The sequence below is a fragment of the Clavispora lusitaniae genome (assembly GCF_014636115.1).
Source record: "Clavispora lusitaniae strain FDAARGOS_655 chromosome Unknown tig00000078_pilon, whole genome shotgun sequence".
Classification (NCBI taxonomy): domain Eukaryota; kingdom Fungi; phylum Ascomycota; class Pichiomycetes; order Serinales; family Metschnikowiaceae; genus Clavispora; species Clavispora lusitaniae.
In genome coordinates this window covers 1344719-1364831 of record NW_027093977.1, presented here as the reverse complement: position 1 = coordinate 1364831, position 20113 = coordinate 1344719, and the positions used below count along the sequence as shown (strand labels likewise).

General features: G+C 44.8%; 6 protein-coding genes across 6 annotated transcripts; 3 read left to right on the top strand and 3 right to left on the bottom strand. All coding sequences in view use genetic code 12, as the record gives it.

Annotated features, from left to right (window-relative positions):
- Positions 1-1157: 1157 nt before the first annotated feature.
- FOB63_002821 (uncharacterized protein) lies at positions 1158-9947 on the top strand (the record flags this gene model as incomplete). Its single annotated transcript, XM_002616119.2, has 1 exon — positions 1158-9947. The coding sequence occupies one exon, from the start codon at positions 1158-1160 to the stop codon at positions 9945-9947; it is 8790 nt and encodes a 2929-aa protein (XP_002616165.2).
- A 112-nt stretch (positions 9948-10059) lies between these two features.
- Positions 10060-10410, bottom strand: FOB63_002820 (mitochondrial 54S ribosomal protein bL34m; the record flags this gene model as incomplete). The annotated part of the gene is made up of 1 exon (XM_066102276.1): positions 10060-10410. The coding sequence occupies one exon, from the start codon at positions 10408-10410 to the stop codon at positions 10060-10062; it is 351 nt and encodes a 116-aa protein (XP_065958419.1).
- Positions 10411-10593: 183 nt separating this feature from the next.
- Positions 10594-11286, top strand: FOB63_002819 (uncharacterized protein; the record flags this gene model as incomplete). The annotated part of the gene is made up of 2 exons (XM_066102275.1): positions 10594-11040; positions 11092-11286. 2 exons carry the CDS (start codon positions 10594-10596, stop codon positions 11284-11286), a joined length of 642 nt encoding a protein of 213 aa, XP_065958418.1.
- A 163-nt stretch (positions 11287-11449) lies between these two features.
- Positions 11450-15709, top strand: SMC4 (condensin subunit; the record flags this gene model as incomplete). Its single annotated transcript, XM_002616125.2, has 1 exon — positions 11450-15709. One exon carries the CDS (start codon positions 11450-11452, stop codon positions 15707-15709), a length of 4260 nt encoding a protein of 1419 aa, XP_002616171.2.
- Positions 15710-16280: 571 nt separating this feature from the next.
- Positions 16281-17384, bottom strand: DUS4 (tRNA dihydrouridine synthase; the record flags this gene model as incomplete). Its single annotated transcript, XM_002616126.2, has 1 exon — positions 16281-17384. One exon carries the CDS (start codon positions 17382-17384, stop codon positions 16281-16283), a length of 1104 nt encoding a protein of 367 aa, XP_002616172.2.
- Positions 17385-17985: 601 nt separating this feature from the next.
- BDF1 (chromatin-binding protein) lies at positions 17986-19827 on the bottom strand (the record flags this gene model as incomplete). Its single annotated transcript, XM_002616127.2, has 1 exon — positions 17986-19827. One exon carries the CDS (start codon positions 19825-19827, stop codon positions 17986-17988), a length of 1842 nt encoding a protein of 613 aa, XP_002616173.1.
- Positions 19828-20113: the final 286 nt, after the last annotated feature.

The following is a 20113-nucleotide window of genomic DNA, read 5'->3' as shown; positions in this document are numbered from 1 at the left end:
TACCTTCTTCGAAGACATGTTCCTTATTATTGATGCTACTCAATATGTTCAATACATAGCAAATGTAATTTCCGTTATAAGAAGGTTCTCAGATACCTTATAGTACTCAATTTAAACTTTCAGTACAATCGATCATGAATGGCCCAATACATGTATAACTCTAAATAAACTGGAGCCTAGTGGAAAAGATACTTCAACCGAAATGGCAAGTAACTAGTAGCGTAATTACAATCATGCAACGATAAATATAGCATTTCAAGGATTCGGTAAGATCGTTTGATAGTTGTCACTTACGGGACATTAATTCTTGCTATTTCAAAACAGCAGAGATATAGCAAAAGCTGTAGTCCACTCGTGAATTATTAGAGAGGGAAAAGTGAATACTTAATAGCCATCCTTTGGTAGATGAACATCTTTGGTAGATGAACATTGAAGTCAAGCACTCATAAAGGAACGGTCTGGCCTACCCATTGAAGAAAGAATAGCTTTACCACTACCCGGTCGAGGTTCGAACGATGAGAAAGATCCATAACAAGGAATATCCCTATCAGGTGCATATGTTCTCAAACATCCTTCGAAGTAGATGTTAGGTAGAAAATGAATACATATGAAGGTATACACCTTACCAACTGTGAGAACACAGAGAAGTCCGTGATGTTTTGCAGAGGAAATCCTTCATAATCATTCGAGTTAGACAAGCACATATAGCCCCAGTTATCTGACTTATTGTTGTCATCCTCACACTTGCAGTCATTGTTGACAGAAACTGTCATTTACAACAAGTCAGTCAGTTGAGTCAAGTCAGTTAGGTCAAGTCAGTTAGGTCATGACATCCGTTCATAGCAAATACAGCTTCATCTAACAGATTTCCATGGCAGTCTGCTATTTGGCTAGTGGCTAATCAACTATATTAAGCGCATAGCAGACGTCAATACTCTGCGCGATTGTAACTTCAGAAGGAAACCCAAAAACCCGCAAAGCCACTTATCATCATACTAGGCCAGAGAGACCAGAAACACACCAGCCGTGGAATCGAACTTGCCTCGAATATATATCCTCTTTCCCCATAGTCGGGTCCATCTCTTAATCAGTAGCGCGCACACATCTGCAACAGTCACTACTACACCCATTCAACAGAAAACAAGCCACAACAACACATGGCCATCTACCTTCTCAGTATCCTGGTTCTGGGCTACGGCTCCGCGGCATCCAGCTGGATATACTTGGCCAACTGGATCTTATTGCTTGTGCTCAGCGTTGGGTTTGTCTTTTACTTTCCTCGCCTCGTGGGGTTCGTGTTAACACACCTTCTACGACTTTGGGTGTGGCGCAAGCACAAGGTCCGAATATCCATTGGGTCGTTCCGTGTGTCGCCGCTTGGCGGACGTATTGCTGCCCGCAATGTCGTTATCATCACCCAAGATAATACAATCTCCATCATCCGCATGCATCTCACATGGCGCTACTGGTTGGTGCGTCTTCCGAGACTCCCTGCTTATCTCTTTGCTCAAGAAGATTCGCCGGACGAAAGCAGCGGCATGTCTCCGGAGCAGAACAAACGCTTGTCGACCAGTCTTCAGCTCTATGTGGATGGCCTCGAGGTTTTCGTCTACAACAGAACCCAGGCCTACACAAACATCGTCGAGGCGTTGGCACGTACAGACGCCAAGGACGAGTTCTCGTCGCTGTCTTCTGCCACCTTGGCGGACACAGAGGCGCACCTGTCGCTCGATTTCTGGTTGAGCGTGCTCCCCGTGCAAATGCAAATCAAAAAGGGTGCAGTCATCTTGGGCAATGCCACAACTCCGTCGATTATGTGTGCGTCGTTCCATTCGGCCACCGCGCTTCTAGACGTGTGCCAACCTCCATGCCCCCAAGACCTTTTCCGTACATCTGTCGACGTGACAATGGAAAAATTCCAGGTTGTATTAAAACCCAACGTGACTTACGACCCAACGCGGTACTCGCTGGCCGAACCGCAGGCGCCCGTGACCAAGGCAGAACGCAAACACCGTGTCCGCCGGTTTCTCGCCCGCCTCATTCCACATCGCTCTCACAAGAAAGACACCAATTCGTTTGAGTGGCACGGCTTGCGCCGCTATGTTGATGCCATAGAGGATGAGCGCGTGGTGGAAATCACCGACATTGAGGAGTATGCCAAATATAGCATGATCCTAGACTCTGCTCTGACCCGTGTGGTTTACTTTTTTGACACTCCCGGATTGCACGGTGACGGACCGAAAGAACCTCCACCACAGTTTGGTGTAGATGTTTACTTGTCGCTCGCTACTATCCACTACGGTTCATGGGCAGACAGACAGCGGGGTCCAATCCAAACCATGCTCTTCCCGTCTCTTTCGCGTGATAGCGAGGCTACAGTTGTATGCGAAGACCCTGGACGGCCAAGAACATATGCGGGGTTCCGACTTCAAGTTTTTGTTCAGGACGAGCTTGTTTTTCGCTTGCCCACAAGAGAATTCAGTAAGGATAAAAGTGATTTAGCCGCACAGGGTCCCAAGAGGCAGAAAATCACCCGCCCGTTCGGCTGGCTTGAGTTCAAGCTTGCTCTGGAGTCGAAAATCTCTTCTTTCACATCGTATATTGCCAGTGAGAAAGGCTGGCCAAACACGTTGTCCATTTTCATGTCAAAACCTGAAGTGCGGTCTTCAGTCAATCACGACGTTCTTTTCATGGCCGACGAACACACTTTAGACTGTGATATTGGATTTCCCTTGCAGTGGAACGGCAAATGCGTGTGGACCTTCAACAACAAAACGAAGAACGGCTTGTTCTTTTTCCTCCGCGAGCATGCTTTCCTAATCAACGATGTTGTATCAGACTTTGCATCGGGCGAACCCGCGCCATACGAATACTTTCGGCCTTTTGAGTATCGCTTGAACTGGAGTGTAGAGGACTATAAGTTGTACTTCAACGTGAACGACCACAACATCATCAATGATCCGTTGGACTTTGATACAAATAAGTATCTTCGTTTTAGCGGTTCATTGTTGAACATTTCTTTCATAATACCAATGTTGGGCCAGTTTTCTAAGAGCTCCAAAATCGACTTCAAAATTAACACCACGTCACTCGAACTTGACTTGGAAGTACCTTCATGGCACACTGTTAGCGCATTTATGCATGGCCGAAAAAAGATGGGGAGCACTGAGGCATTTGAGATCTCAGGTTACTACAATTACTATAATTCTATTGAGGTTCACCAGAATAACTTTGCGGTTATCAATGCAATTGGAGATAATGTCACGCTCGTATTCTTTGGATATCTCATTCGCTACTTATTCACGTTCAGAGAAAACTACTTTGGGGACTTCAAGCACTTCAAGACATTTGAAGAATACTCAAGCACTTTGCATCATGGAAATAACCCAGACAGATCAGATGATGATTCTTCCGCGGATACAGAATTCGAGACTACTCCGGATTACTGGAAAATGCTCAAAACAGAGAACGATCTCAATGTTTTGTTCACTTTTCTGGTGCGGGGAGGCCTCATCATATTGCCCTGCAATATCTACGACCACCAACGTCATATCGGTCTTGAATTCAGTAGTTTGGATGTGGATATCCACTTGACGAATTATTATATGGACCTTCAGGCAGATTTTAGCACGGCCCAAGGTTTTGGGTGCAAGTCGGAAGAATCTCAGAAAGTTGACATTTGGAACACGGCTGTTTACAGAGAATCGGTACTGAAACAAAAGCCTGACATCACAATCGATGGTTTTAGTGTCCATACCCATAGAATGTTTGGTCTTGCCCCAGAAACGCTTACCTATCATTGCAAATGGGATTTCTCTAGCGGAGCAATAAAAATAGATAGCGATCCGCTCTTCCTAGTTGGATTGAAGTCTGTGTTTCAAAATTTTGTATTCGGTTACAAAGACCTTGAGAACACTTTGATTTACACCACGCCTACGGTTTACGATCTCGCTAATTATTCGTTCCGCTGCCCTGAAATTTCTCTCAAGATCTTCACTGGAATTGAGAATACGTATTTACATGTGTCCTTGATTGATATTTTAGTCGGATTCAATGACATCGCAAACTACAGATACTCAGACAAAATTGTCTTGAGTCTTCCGGAGATTGAAGTCAAAGTGGTGAATGAAGATGATGAAACTATGCACCAAGCTTACTTAAAGACCTCTCTCACGTTTACAAACTTTTGCCAAAAGGCAAAAATGTTGGAACACAGGATTTTCCAGCAAAGATATGTTAGGCGAAGTGATGCCCCTACCCACCGTGTTCCGTTCCTATTATTTGAAGAAAATAGGGACGACATCTACGTGGATGCCTATGGGTGTCTTTTTCCAACTATATCCTTGCCTACGGCGTCCAGTCCTCTCACGAGAGAATGGGCACACTTGCAAAGTGATGGCTATTCTGCATCAGAAGCTGCAAGTGATACAGATAGCTCTGCTATTCTGGAAGCTCTGGACTATTTAAATCCTACTGTTAATTATTATGAAGATGACTTTGTTCCGCAGACCCCGATAAGACCAGGCTACAAAACGGACGCACTTATATTTGAGCTCGGGGCGGTCAATGCTTTTTTCACTCCTGAAGGCGCACAGTCTATGACATCGTTTGCGAGTAAATTGCAATTTCTCGACCTTGATACACTAATTGATATGATCCAGATTGAAGCCATCAATCACTTGAAGAAACTTATCATTCCTCTCTCCACAATTGACAACATTCGTTTTGTTTGTCCAAGTATTGATTTGAAAATTGCAGAAAAGCCGATTTTGGATATCACATCGGTCCTATGTTCTTCTCCTAGCGTTCCAGCTGTGACGATTTCTGTCATAGAGCCATCAATCGCTTTTTCATCGGTTGCAACCAAAACTAGACGAAATATTGACCTTGTTGAAGAAAAGTCGTCCTCATTAGCATTCCACGTCCAAGAAGTTTACTTGTCTGTACACGATCCCAATTACTTCACGTCCGTTTTTTCCATTCATATCAATGACTTTGAAGGATGGAGTGCAACAGATCAACCTTCAGGAGCAATATCTCACTATGGAATAGGAGAGGTGCTATGTGCGATGGAGACAGTGCAAGCCCAATGGACTGTATCGTTTGTAACATCGCTTACAAGCGCTTTCAAGGATTGCCTTCAGGAATTTGCCAAAGTGAAAGAAACATCCGTAGTATGGAGACGGGAGTTGATTCATGCTTTGACCACATGTGCCAGAGACAAGAACATGCAACATGATCCCGCTGTGATTACTAAGCCTGCAACAATCTTAAGATCTTGTGATGATCATGTAAGGTTTTATGACAGTTGGAAGCTTGTTACCAAACTTCGGAGCATTTTGTCTGAATTGCCAACGTATGAGGAAGAGAAGTTGCGCTTCATGAACAGGGAATGGAAATGCGTACCAGATGCGTTGAAGGAGGTGATGGAATATTTTGGAAATTGGCGTTCTTGGGAAGGAAGCATAGCTCAGAGAACCAATTATTTTCGCCATATATTTGGCGAAGAGTTGAAGAGTGAAAAAAAGTCTCTTTTGTTTCTCAAGTTAACACTGGGTGGCTTCAATATAAACCAATCAGGTACAACTGTGGATTATTTGGCTCTTCATGGTGTTCGTGTCGTTTTGAATTCAGATAATCTGGGGTCAGATGTCTTTTGGGATGACATCAACGGCGTTGAATATAAAGAGGAAAACTCTTTCCTTATCAACGTCGACGCTTGTGATGGTCTTTTTTCTTCACTAACATTTGATACGGTCTCAAACGTTATCAAGTCCCTGAATTGCGAACAATCAACCAATGCGTGTCAAACAAAAGAAACCATTCCTGAAGAAATGGTACCTTGGATACATCTGTTGGTGAATTTTAAACTCTTTCATATACGGATTGATTTGCCCGCCACCTTTATTGAACTTTATTCCTACGACAACATCTCCAATTATGAGTCGTATGCTCACGCAGGTTTCAATATGAGCAACCAGTTCAGAGAATTTACAGTGTCATTTGGAAAGGAAGAACAAGATTACATCAATATATCGCTTGAACAACTTCGTGTTACCCTCATTGAGAGCCAGGAGAGTGGTGCCTGTAAGGCTGTTAATGGAAGTCTCAAACATTTCGAGTTCAAATTTTCTGACCAAGATGGGAAACTTGACTCCACCATTTCTTCCTTTTTTCAGGAAGACATGCCGAAGATCAAGAATTTGATACCCGAGAAACAGGACGAGGGTCCAAATTCTGACAAAAATCTCACGAAAAGAAGCACCCAGAATAATTTTATTGTGAACTTCTTAGTTGAGAAAGTTGACTGGTACTTAGATTTTTTGGGTCCTCTTCGCTTCCATTACGCGTTGGCTCGAGGCAAATACAGCTTGAGCCATCTGCAAGGTGCACTAGCTTTCGACTATTTTCACAAGAGTACGTCTTGTGATGCAGTTTTACTGGAAATGACAATTCTACACACAGAACAGACAAACATGCGCTTGAAGTCTACCGCAAAACAATTGGATTCTCTTTGGATGATTAAGAGTAGCATAGATTTGGGGTATCTTAAAGTGACAATTCCTCTGATAATCCCAGTGACAGATAAAGTTTTGAAGCAGCTACCCGCTATATTTGAGCGTGCGAAAATGCTTCAATCATCGGTTCCTCAATTTGATTCTGGGATCAAACAGGAGAAAAAGGTCACAGGAAAGTCACGAAACAAATTTGACTTTGCATTAGACATCAATGTCAGTCAAAAATACTGTGGCCTCTCCATTCTCAAAGAGCATTGTCGTTACACTATTGAGTACGAGGGTTTACGATCAAAGATTTCCAATCTTCTTGATGCAGACGATCAAGGATGTTATATTGTACCGTTTTGGGGCGAGTTCAGTTTACGGGAAACACGTATGATTGTCTTAGATGCACTGTTTCCTGTCGGATTATCAACCTTACTAGACGTGAACCTTTCTTTCAAGATACTTAACGATGTACAGTCCACGACTGAACGATCTTCAAGGTCGCTACAGATTGAATCTCAACATTTTAGGGTGTGCTTGAGTCCCCCTGTCGTTTTCAAAATTTCAGAGCTAATAGATGGCCTTTCCCGAGTAATCAAGATGCATGAGGGTCTGTTGAGCAAAATTAGACCAAGACGCGACGAAAAGGAAGGTAGTAAGGAAGCTGTTATTTTGTCATCAAAAACACGGAAAATGCACTTTTCATCCGTTCATGTTTTGTCCTACAACTTCTGTATTGGATGGCTTTTTGGTACACCCCACAAAGATTACCCAGGTTTTATTCTCGGCACAGAACGATTTTTTGCGGTTTTAAAGGCAGATTTGGGAAAGTTATCTTTGATGGAGGGATACTTGTCAGTTGCCAATGGAACTACAGCTTCAAGTTTCTACAGCACGCTGTCGGAATTTAATAACCTTAATCGCGCCTTCATGCCTAAGATGCAATTAAATTACATTGTGACAGATAGTGAGAGTTTATGGTTCAGTCTCAAAGGTGACATTTTGGATGTTAGGTTTATGTCCAATTCCATCATTGTCATAGAGCGTGCGATTGAATCTGTTGCAACAGTACAAAAATACTATGATGATAGGTCAAGGACGCAACGGAGAAGAAGAGAGCTCATGACAGAACTCAAGGCTGAGAACAAGAAAAAAGAAAATAGCAGGTGCTCACGTGCATTTAAGAAGATTCAAGTCACTTCCAAGTTTGCAGGCGCCAAGGTATTTGTTTATCGTTTGCAAGAAGAAGATGATGTCACTGGATCTCCGCCATCTTTATCGTTACATTCACCTGCAGTTCTGATAGCAGTCTTTTACAAATACACCAAGAAACTGAAGAGGAGTCATACAGTTAAGATCGAGATTTTGATGTCTCAATCCGATAACACGTTATACTCTTCATGTGTGCCTATTTTGATGGATGTTATTGATGCATCAAAGCTGATGTTCCGCACATCCAAGCCCAACAGCGATACTGAGAACCCAAAGGTTTCAAATGACCAAAATTCAACTGAACCAACTGGTGGAGGACTGAACGAGAGCATTGCGAAAATGCTCAACGATATTAATTTCCAGTTTGGCTTCATTGTGGAAAAACAGAGGTTTTCCTTGAGTTGTGAGCCAACTGCAAAAGTGGCAGCGGTTGTGGTCTTTGATGGGGCATCGATTGTTGCATGCACAGGAATTGAAACTGTTAGTTCTATCTATGTCATTGCGCAGGTAGATCCCATTGCAGCTTCCTTACAACACATCTATTCAGACGAAAGAAGTGGATTTGTGGAGATCAATAATATTATGTTCTCCAACGTTATAAAGCTCCATCCGTCTATCGAAATTGTCTCATCAACCTCGATAACGGACATCGACGGATATATCAAGATGAAGCAATACCAGGATCTTGATTTATTCAAGGACATATGGTATCCTAAGAAGTACCATACACGGACACCTAGCGTTACAAACGAGATGGACGTGGCTGGGGCTAAAAGCACGTACACAAAATTCAAAGAAGTTTCATCCACGTATGCCATTCCGTTTTGGCTTACGATGCTCATTTCTAATTTTTCGTTAGAGGTTGATTTTGGTGCAGCATTGGGTACTGTAACTTTAGACGTTGACCGCGCCTGGGCGATCTCAAGAAAATCATCTGACTGGCTCTATGAGCTTAAACTTGGTTTACAAACTTTGGAAGTGGGTTCTCAAGGTCGTTTGGGTGGCTATGTCAAAGTAGAGCGTCTTTTTGTCACATCATCAGTGGAATGGAAGCTCAAGAAGATACCGCTACTAGAAATTCCATTAGTGCATTTGGCAGGAGGGGTAGAGTCTCTCCAATTGAAGGCAGCATTTGATAATCACCATTTTGCATTCTTTAGCTTAGAGGGATTCAGATTGGATGCATTCAATCGAAAAAATGGTATTAATATTTCGAAAGATCATCTTTTTGTGCTCATCAAGTACGACAGTGCTGACGTTATGTTAACCTCGCTTGCTGCCTCCGAATTCTACGACATTTACAATACAGTGTCCAGAATGATGGAAGAAAACAAAACGTCGTACACGGAGATTTTGAAGGATTCCAACAAAGATCATCTCATGGAAAACGAATCACGTAATCGCATTCTTGAGGTGGTGAAGAAGCTTGAGACCAAAATAGAAGTCAGCACTGGTTTCACAAGGTTCCAAGTTTATCCGCAGTCGTTTGACGATACCCGGACCCTTGTAATTGATGTTGATAAGTCCAAAGCCAGTTTCTTACAGAACGAGTACATTTCCGGAGTGGCTAATGAGATCGAAATCCGACTTAGTAACGTCAACGCATCTTTGGCGACCACACTGGGAATAGCAAGCGAGTCCATCCCCCAATTCAAAGTACAAGAATTCATTGAGAATGCTCGCAAGGCCTCTGGAGGCAACATCTTGGCGTTTCCAAAGTTCATGATATCGATGAGGACATACCAAAAGTACAACAGCAACATAGTGGAGTACCTTTTCCAGTCTTCTTTCGGAGGCACAGTGGATATCCGGTGGAACTTAGGGTCTGTGAATCTCGTGAGGGAAATGTACGCTGTTCACAAAAAAGCCTTGCTTTCTCGGACAGATTATACTCACCAGAGAGCAGGAAGCTTACAAGAAGAAACCAGCATAGTCAAGAAGCTTCCAGAGCAGCCAGACGAATTGCCCTCAAAAGAAGATCTCAGAAAAGACATCGAGAAGAGTTTTGAGCGTGTTTCGAAGGATAGCAAGTATGTCTATGTTCCATTGGCACCACCGATTATTGAAACCCCGCGGTTGAAAGAATTGGGAAATGCCACACCGCCGCTAGAGTGGTTTGGATTGCACCGCAACAAATTCCCCGACGCTACACACGAGTATGCTATTGTTTCGATGCAGAAACTCATCCAACAGATCGAAGAGCAGTACTCCAAGGCACTCAGCACGACATAAAAAATGCATTGGAGATATATATATGTACAGAAGCTTAGACAGGGTCTAAGATGAGAGGCCGCTGACAGAGAGAAGCGGCAGAATGGATGAGCAAACCAACATCCTCGACAGTTTAATGAGTCAAGTACCATCTGCCCTTGGCCCTTCTTCTGGCCAAAACCTTTCTACCGTTTTTCGACTTCAACCGCGCCAAAAAGCCAAACGTTCTCTTCCTTTTCAACGTCGATGGCTGGTAGGTATTACCTCGAGACTTGAATCTTCTTTGTATGAGTTGCGAGAAAAGCAGGAAAGCAGAAACCGGCTGACTTTGTTCTGGGTGAGCGAGAGAAGTGGTAAAGGTGGAGGGAGCGGAAAAAGCGCCCACAGAACGGGCCATGGGAGGATTGCTCAAAAGAGAAAAAGCACGAGCCTGGCCCATCACGGCCAACGACAGACGCTGGAAAGATTTGGCGAACGAAAACATGGGGCCACAGCGTTTTAGTTTTAGCTTAGATGAAAAAAAACGAGCTAGATCTTAGCGACTGAGGGACAGCACGTACGCGTGCGCGCGGCCAGCCAGCGTAAATTTCCGCACTAAGTTGGGTGCGAAGAGATTAACTTTTTTTCTGGAGTTACCAAAGACCAGATACACCCAGACTTTTTGGCCATGTCGGCGTACCGCCCCAAGAGACAGATGCAAAGCGCTGTCAATGCGCCTGTTGTTATGCACGTGAAAGGAGTAAAGGCTATCGAAAAGGCGCGGGCCGAGGCTTTGTTGACCAAGTTTATTTCCACTTCAGAAGCCATCTCATCGGCGATAGTGGGATCCGAAGATCCCATTTTGTTTACAAACACGGGAATGGCGAGCGGTGAAGGAAGCAATCCCGTTTTGGGCCAGTTGAAACGTGTGCAAAGAGACTTACGTGGATTACCACCGCTTCTGTCTGAGCTCGACACTAAGAAGGAGGAGCCCGTGAGAAAAAAGATAAAGTTTGACGACGAAGGAAATGAGGAAGGGGATGCGAAAGAGGAAGCACAAGATGAAGAAATGGAAGAGGAGGGGGAGGAGGAGGAAAAGGAAGAAGAGGAAGAGGAAGAGGAAGAGAAGGAAGAGGCAGAGAAGGAAGAGGCAGACGAGGACGAAGAGGATGAAATCAAAGAGCAGGAAGAGGATGAAGAGAAAGAACAGAAGGATGACGAGGAAGAACAGAAAGATGACGAGGAAGAACAAGAACAGAAAGTGACTGAAAAGAAGGACAAGAAACACAAAAAAGATAAGAAGGACAAGAAGGACAAGAAAGACAAGAAGGACAAGAAGGACAAGAAGGAGAAGAAACACAAAAAGGACAAGAAGGACTAACTGCATACCGCATCATCTGTATACTAGCATAGCAATGGAGCTACTTAAGCATCAATTACATCGTAGAGTCTACTTCACAGAATTATGTACTGCACACCAACACATGATCCCGGTGTGCACATATCTATAAGTAAACATAAGATACGCTTCTCTTTTCTGGGCCATGACCAGAGAAGACCAAAACGGCGACATTTCTCATGGGAATCCCGAGAACTCGATTATGGAAGACACATTCATCAACAACAGTGATTATGAGCCGTCCGCAGACAATGCTCAATCTGCCAATGCGCTGGATCTGATTTCTGATGAATTCCACGACACGATGGACCATAATGGTGCCTTATTCCCACAAAGGAAAATGGAGGCCACAAACACGTCTTTGGCCCGTGCTCTGACGCCAGATTTGCAGCCAGATGGTAGCACAGACACAAAGACGCCTCAAGAAGACGTTCTGCAACACGTGTCAGAAAACCACAACATCCAGGCTCTGGACGACATGGACTCGATGGCAAACTCAACAATGGTGGACGTGCAAGGGTCTCCGCAGCGGTCGCGGGTGAAGCGGCAGTTGAACGGGAACTCGGCCATGAAGACAGTTTTGAATCCTTCCCTTTCTCCTCGGAGCGACCAACCGCTCAACTTTTCACAGCAGCTGTCGCAGATCAACATTCTGTCTCCTTCCAAGAGAAGAGAGCGTGTGAACGAGATTCGTGGATTGGAACTGGCTCTGCCAGAGCCTCGGCTAGTCATCAACAGATTGGTTCTCACCAACTTCAAGTCGTACGCAGGCGTGCAAGAGATTGGGCCCTTCAACGCATCATTTTCCGCCGTGGTGGGGCCCAACGGTAGTGGGAAATCCAATGTGATCGACTCCATGTTGTTTGTCTTTGGCTTCCGCGCACTGAAGATGCGTCAGGGGAAACTCTCTGAACTTATACACAACTCTGAGGGCGGCCAGAAGCTAGATTATTGTCAAGTGGACATTCATTTCATGCATGTGGTCGATAACCCATCCGTACCTAATGCTGCAACAAAGATAGAAGGCTCAGACATTGTTATAAGCAGGCGGGCAACAAACACTAATGTCTCGCAGTACTTCGTCAATGGCAAGGCCAGCACATATACGGATGTGACCAACTACCTCCGTGGACAGGGTATTGATTTGGATCACAAACGATTTTTGATTTTGCAAGGTGAAGTCGAGTCCATTGCCCAAATGAAAGCAAAGGCCGAAAAGGAGAACGATGATGGCCTACTTGAATACTTAGAAGACATCATCGGTACAAGCAAATACAAACCTATGATCGATGAAAGTTTGGTGAAGGTGGAAGAGTTAAACCAAGCGTGCATGGAGAAGGAAAATCGCTTTGAGTTAGTGGAAAACGATACTTCTATGTTGGAGGAAAAGAAAACAGAGGCACTTCGGTTTTTGGAAATGGAAAAACGTCTCATTAACAAGAAGTCAATAAAGTACCAGTTGAAAATTAATCTGGTGCTGAAATCTTTGCACGAAGATGAGCGCCTAGCTACCGAGATTTCACAAAAGTTGGAAAGTGAAGTCGAAAAGAACAAGGAACTCAGCAATCAAGTAAATAAAACTCAAGAAGAAAAAGCCGCTTTGCAGAAAATTATATCTGGTATCGATGCTGAAATCATCTCTTTGAGTAAGAATGAGAAAAACTTGAAAGGTCAATCGGTGTCGCTTGAGGAGAAACTTAAAAACTTGATGAACAAAGCGAAAAAGATCGAAAAGGCAAAGCAGAACTCGGAATCTAATCTTTCATCTTCGACAATGAAACTTGAAAACCTTAAATCTGCCGAAGACCGGTTTAAGAAAGAGATGAGTGCACTAGAACTGTCACTTGAGGTAGAAAAGCAAAAACTTGGAGAGCTTCGAATCAAACTTACCGAAAAAACATCGCATTTTTCCAAGGAAATCGAGGAGATTCAAACAAAACTCGAGCCTTTTAATGATAGACTCAAAGAAAAAGATAGTGCCATAGAGCTTATACGGTCAGAGATCGAGATGTTGGAGAACCAGAAACGCAGTACAGAACTCAAATTGCGTGAATCATCACAACGGCTTCTGGATATCAAAAGAGAAGGTAAAGAGAAAGAAACGGAACTTGAGGCCTTAGAAACCAAGCTTAGTCACATAGAAGAACAAATTGTTTTGGGAGAAGAGCAATGCAGAAATTCAAAAAAGCAATTGGAGGCGAAAAGAGTGCGTTTAGCTTCAGCAAGACTGAAAACACAAGATGCTATCAGCTCTGTTGCAAGTGTTCAGAATAAGAACAAAGTTCTCACGAGCTTAATGAGATTAGCCAAGTCGGGTAGAATCGAGGGATTTTATGGGCGTCTCGGTGACCTCGGTCAGATTGATGACAAGTATGATATTGCTATATCAACAGTCTGCCCTGCACTAGATTCGATGGTCGTTGAAACAGTTGAGACTGCGCAGGCTTGTATTGATTACTTGAGAAAAAACAAGCTTGGATATGCCAATTTCATCTGTTTAAACAAGCTACGTCAATTTGACATGAGCCAAATCAAGACGCCCGGAAATCCAATGACAGTGAAGAGACTTTTCGATTTAATTGTTCCTGTGGATCCAAAATTTTTGCCTGCCTTCTACAGTAAACTATTCAACACATTAGTGGCAAGCAATCTTCATGAGGCGAAAACTGTTGCATATGGACCAAAGCGATTCAAAGTGGTTACCTTAGATGGGAAAATTGTTGACACATCAGGAACAATGTCTGGTGGTGGCAACCACTTTGCGAGAGGGGCCATGAAATTGCTGTCTAACGCTGTCATTCAAGAAAATCAGTTTTCAGAAGATGATATTGCGCAAATGCGGGAAGAGCTAAAGGGTATGGAGCTGAATGTTGAAAAGCTCAATCTTGAATGTCAGGAGATGGAAGCGAATCTTCGGCAGCTAAAGGACTTGAAGCCGGAAACCGAATTTGCAATCCAAACAATTAAGCTTGATATTCAGCTGCTTGTCTCTGAAAAAAAGGAGGTTTCCGCTGTTTGCAAGCAACTTCTTGCCGAAAGAGAGAATGAAAGCGAGGAAAGTGAAGTGAATAAGAACATCAGAAGTAAGAACGAGGATCTCAAGGTTATCTCAAAGGAGAGAGAAGAACTCAAACTGCAAATGCTTGATTCTGAGACTAGAATTGCCTTCTTGGAAGAAAAAATTATGGAAGCTGGTGGTGTCGAGTTGAAATTGCAGAACTCTAAAGTAGATTCCATCAAACAGCAGATTGAAATCATCGTGGAGAAAACTTCTGGAGATCTCATGGCAATCAAGAAACTAGAAAGCGACATCAAAAGATTCACCAAGATTATTCACGACAGCCAGCAGGAGCGGTTGGAAAACGAGAAGGAAACAGAAGTGGTTCAAGAAGAATTGACCAAGAAGAAACGCCAGTTGATTGAAATCACAGTACAGTCTGAGAGACTCGAGGCACAGAAGAGCGAAGAAGAAGGGAAGCTTGAAGAGCTCAATGATCATCTAGAGGAAATGGTTGCCAAGATTAACGAATTCAAATCGGATGAGATTGAACTACGGAATCAGCTTGAAAAAATTACGAGTGTGCTCAAGAGAAACAGACAGACCATTGCCGAAGCACAAGAAGCGTTGCAAAATCTAGTTGTACGTGATTGCACACCTTATATCGACTGGATGGCTGAAGAAGAGAGATCAAAGTATGCTGGAACTGAAATCGACAGACTTACCGAAGAGGAACTTTCTTCCGTGGATATGAATGCTGTGGAAGATGAAATTGAAGAGCTCGACAATTATATGAAAGAAGTGAAAGTTGACATTGAGGTTCTCAAAGAGTATGGGCGCAAGAAGCAGGAGTTAGAGATGCGGCGTAACGAGTTAAATGAGTCTGTTGAACAAAGAGATCAACTCAAACAACATTGCGAAGAGCTCAAGCGGAAACGGTTAGATGAATTCATGGAAGGCTTCAACACCATTTCTCTCTCATTGAAGGAAATGTATCAAATGATTACCATGGGAGGAAATGCCGAGCTCGAGTTGGTGGACAGTCTTGATCCTTTTTCGGAAGGCATTTTGTTTAGTGTCATGCCACCTAAAAAGTCTTGGAAAAACATCTCGAATCTTTCGGGAGGAGAGAAGACCTTGAGTTCCTTGGCGTTGGTGTTTGCTCTTCATAAATATAAACCAACTCCGTTGTATGTGATGGACGAGATTGATGCGGCGTTGGATTTTCGGAATGTTTCTATTGTGGCGAACTATATCAAAGAGCGAACTAAGAATGCCCAGTTTATTGTCATTTCATTGCGTAACAATATGTTCGAGTTGGCCCAGCAGCTAGTTGGAATTTACAAGGTGAACAACCGCACGAAAAGCATTTCGCTCCAAAACAGGGAATTGATCGGAGCAAAGTAATTACTAATATATTTTAAATCTCAAGCTTGAAACCGCAAAGCTAATCGTAATTATGACTCTACTTCTGTTTTCAAATTTTGACACAGGGAAGACTTGATAGAATTAAATTGATTACACTATTGATTTGGCAGAATTGTAATAGACAAGAATTACTCTAACAGCCTTCGGTTAACAATTTTCAGACTGTGGACTAGAACTTGACACTGTAAGATTTAACATCTGGGGTTTGCAAGCAGAAGCTGGCATGTCCTAAATAACCCTACATCATTTCGAAATACCGACCGAATACTACAATCGAGAATGTAATAAATAATTAGACAATCTGAAAAAACTCTTTTGACTCAAGAGATTGTTCGTGGGTCGACTCTCAATCAATTTAGAACTGTCAAACCACCACCAAAACTCGTCAAACGTGAAGTTCAGAAGAAACAACAATTGGCCTCTATAATACAGTCGATAGACTGAGCCACATAAATACACCAGTATGGGGGGAAAAGAATCTGCAGAGCTCTCCTTCAACAATCCTGCAGTGTCCTTGTATATGCCACTGTGATAATCTTGCCCCCATCGCTCACATCTTCTCCTCCCTTTCTTCCCTCGTTGCCTTTCTCTTTTCCCTCTCGTCTTTCCAGGGAATCTCTTCGCGCACGCCAAAATCCACGTCGCCGCGGCGCTTCAAATCAAACCTCTGGTCAAACCAGTCCACCATATCAACCCAGCAAGAAATGTCGCCAAACTCACGCAAGTACCGCCGCAGCACCAACTGCTCCATCATCTGGGCCAAGTGATGCTGGGCCACGCGGAAAGGCAAGCCGTAGGAGGCGGCCAAATCGAAAAAGTGTTCGACGGCGCCCCAAGGTGGGCGCGCGCGCCCCGAGAAAAGCGCCGGGTTGGCCAAAATGCCTCGCACCGCCATGACGCCGTCGCACCCGGTTTCGTGCGCCATGCGCCGCGCGTCCTCGAGCGAAAAACAGTCGCCGTTGGCCACCACAGGAACAGACGCCGCCTTCTTCACCTCGGCAATGGCGGCCCAGTTGGCCGGCTGCGACAGCCTCGTCGTGCGCGTGCGGCCGTGCACGGTGATCCAGTCCACGCCCGCCTCCTCCACCAACTTGACCCACCGAAGAGTTTCTTGGAGATCGGGATGGATGCGGATTTTCGTCTCGACAAGCACGCGCGCACCGTACTTTTCTTTCACGGCGCGCACCATCAGCGCCACGTTTTCCGGCTGCGACATGAGGGCGGCGCCGATCCCCTCGCGAACCTGGTCGCGGATCGGACACCCGCAGTTGAGCCCGATCGCGTCCACATGCTCGTGGATGAGATCGACAAACCGCACGAGGTCCTGTGCGTTGGAGGCGCCCACTTGCACCACAAGCGGCGAGTCGCGCGAGTTGGTGGAAAAATCGGTGGCGCGCGCCGTGCCGTTGCGCACAAACTCTCGGGCGAGAATCATTGGGCTATAGACCAAGTCTGTGTTGTAAAGGCGCACAAGCTCGCGGAAAGGGAGCTTGGAGTAGCGGACCATGGGGCCGGCGATGTACGCGGGGCGGCCTTCAGCGCGGCACGCGGCGAAAATGTCCAAGGGAGAGTGTCTGGGGCGTGAGCTTGGCGCATGCGCGGCCGAGTCTGTACGGGCGGTTTGGGCGGGCGCCTCACACTTTGCTGCATTCATGGCTGTAAATCTTTGTGTAGCAAAAGTCTATTGTGAACCACAAAGACGATGGTTCTAAAGGACCGAGAAACGAAACTTAAAAATAAATATTGTCTGCTGGCTCAGTTTGTGAACAGACAGTTGGGAGATCGTTTGTAGATCGGTAGATTAGTAGATCGGATTAGTAGATCTGTAGTTTGGTAGATTAGTAGATCCGTAGTTTGGTAGATTAGTAGATCAGTGACCAGTTAGTAGATCAGATCAGATCAGTTGGCAGATAGGATATGACCTCTTAGATAGCGATCGTGTGGACAGATTAGATAAGCGATCGTAATTATGATAAGCGAGTTGGAGTTGGTTGTATCAGATATGGCGTCCCAGTTATGGTGCTTCAAAGTTCGACTGATAAGCGAGAAAACGTCCAATCCGGTCTTTTCTTTTATCTTTATTTGCCGCCGCTCCGATTTCTTCCTATCTACAGTTCAGTGATGAGGATATTCCGCAGAGGTACGGGTTTCTACTCGCTTCTCTCTTAATGTTTCGTTCATTTATCTTCCTACACCTTCTCCGTCCCGTCATTCATGCTATAGTACACGCTATATTACACGCCACGTTCGTGGCCTTACTCCTCCTCCGACGATTCCGACAGCAAGTCGTCCTCCGACGACTCCTGCGCAGGAATAGCATTGAGGTCAAATCCGCCCGCAGGCAGACCCCGCTCGGCATCGTCAAAGAGCTGAAGCTGCGACCGCAACTGCTCCAATTGGTCAATGTTGCCCGACGAGTACTGCGACTTCTTCGTCTTCTTCATTGCGTGCGAGGCAGCCTTCTTGCCAAACAAAAAGTTGTAGAGCTTCAAAACAGTCCGGTCTTCCAACTGGTCCATGTCCAACTCCACCTCTTCCTCATCGCTAATGACAACATCATCTTTGATGATTTTGATCAATGCTTGAAGCTTCTTGTCATTTAATGTAGGCACAATCTCACTCACCTGCTTCTTCATCTCATATGTCACCACAGGCTGACTCTCGACACCAGCCTCCGCAACTGAGCTAGACCGTGCCTTCTTGGCCTTCTTAGACTTCCGCTTCTTCCGCTTGGCGTCGCGTTGCTCGCGCAATTTTTCCAAGTGTTGCTTTTTCAACTCGTCAAGTTCCTTCTTCATACGCACCAACTGGTTCTCCAAGAACTGGATTGCTGGAATGTTGGACAACATCGCCTCGTTGATTTCTGGTTCATCGTCATCATCATAATCGCTTGAGTCTTCATTCTCGCTATGTGTTGGGGTGGCTGCAGGAACAGGCTTGTTAGCCCATTTCTTGTCAAACACCTGCTCGAGTCGCTGACCCATTGAATGCACATCATTACCCTCTGGATTGAAAAGGTAACAGTTCTTAAACACTAAACGCACGTCCTTCTCAAACTCATCACCATTTTCATACTGATTGTTTGCAAGTTTCGTTTGAATAGATCCAAGATCCATAGGCTCCTTGACAATGTCAAAATAATTTGGAATGTTGAGTGCGACCGGGTCAACTGGTTGCAAGAAGGGAAAGTTGATTGAATAAAACTTCTTTGACATCAACTCCTTGATCACCTGGTTGCAGAAGCGCAACTCAACCGCATACTTCTTTTTGCGTGGTCTTACATCGTATGGTAATTCCTTAGATCTCGGAGGATGAATAGTTCTTTTGGGTCTGTGTGCGGCCACCGATTCCTTCTTATCATCACCAACCACGTTTCTTCTCCTCACATTGGCGTTTGCCACAGAAGCAGCTCCGTTGCCAACCATAACCTTTGGTGGGATATTAAGCATATGCTTTTCAAACTGTGCCTGAATGTTCTTGGCCATGCGAGAAATGCCAGAGTTCTCTCCATTGAAACGGAGACAATTGCTCACCATGAGATTAAAATCATCAACAACCTGCAGTGGGTCCTCGTACGCATTGAGATTAAGTTTTCTTTCGATTGTAGAAAGGTCCATTGGTCGCTTGATATAGTTGTAGTACAAGGGAACATTCAACTTTACGACATCAACGGGATGCAAAAAGGGCCCAGCGTCTCTTAACCTCTTGATGGCCTTGATGGTGTTGAGCACAAACTTGGCCTGGTGCTTAGGCATTGGCGTCTCAGGAAGATTATTCATGTCTGGCTCAGTAGGAGGCTTTGGCGCGGGAGTGAGATCCGAGTCTGCGCCATTGGCAGGTGGAACAGCACCATCTTCCACAGGCTCTTCAGTCTTTTGCTTCTTGGCCTCGCCATCCTCCACGTCTTCATCTTCTAGCTTGTGCTTTTCAGGAGAGGGGGATGGGTTTGGAGGCGAGAGAGGCTTCTCTGGAGCTTCAGACGCGCTGGTCTCTGGCTGTGGAGAGCGGAGCATTTCGCTTTTCTCAAAAGACTCTGCCGAGGGCGTTTGGACAGGGGTGTTTGTTTCTGGAACGGGCTGAGCCGGGGCCTCAGACATGACTGTGCGATTCTTCGAGCTAAGCTGGATGCGAAAGAAAATGTACGCACAGGGTCACGTGCAGATAACACCTATAGCCAAACAGGAGTGTTCTCAAGGAAACAAAAGAAAAGACCCTCGAAAAAAAAACAAAAAACCTGTACACCGTATACTAGTTCAGCCAATCAGTAGAAGTTCACGTGGACTGAGGGCGTGCAGATAGCGGGTGCGGGTGTCAAGAGAAAGGAGAAAATGCAAAAAAAAATGCGATTTTTTTCCCCAGTGATACCGGAAATCCCAGTTTATT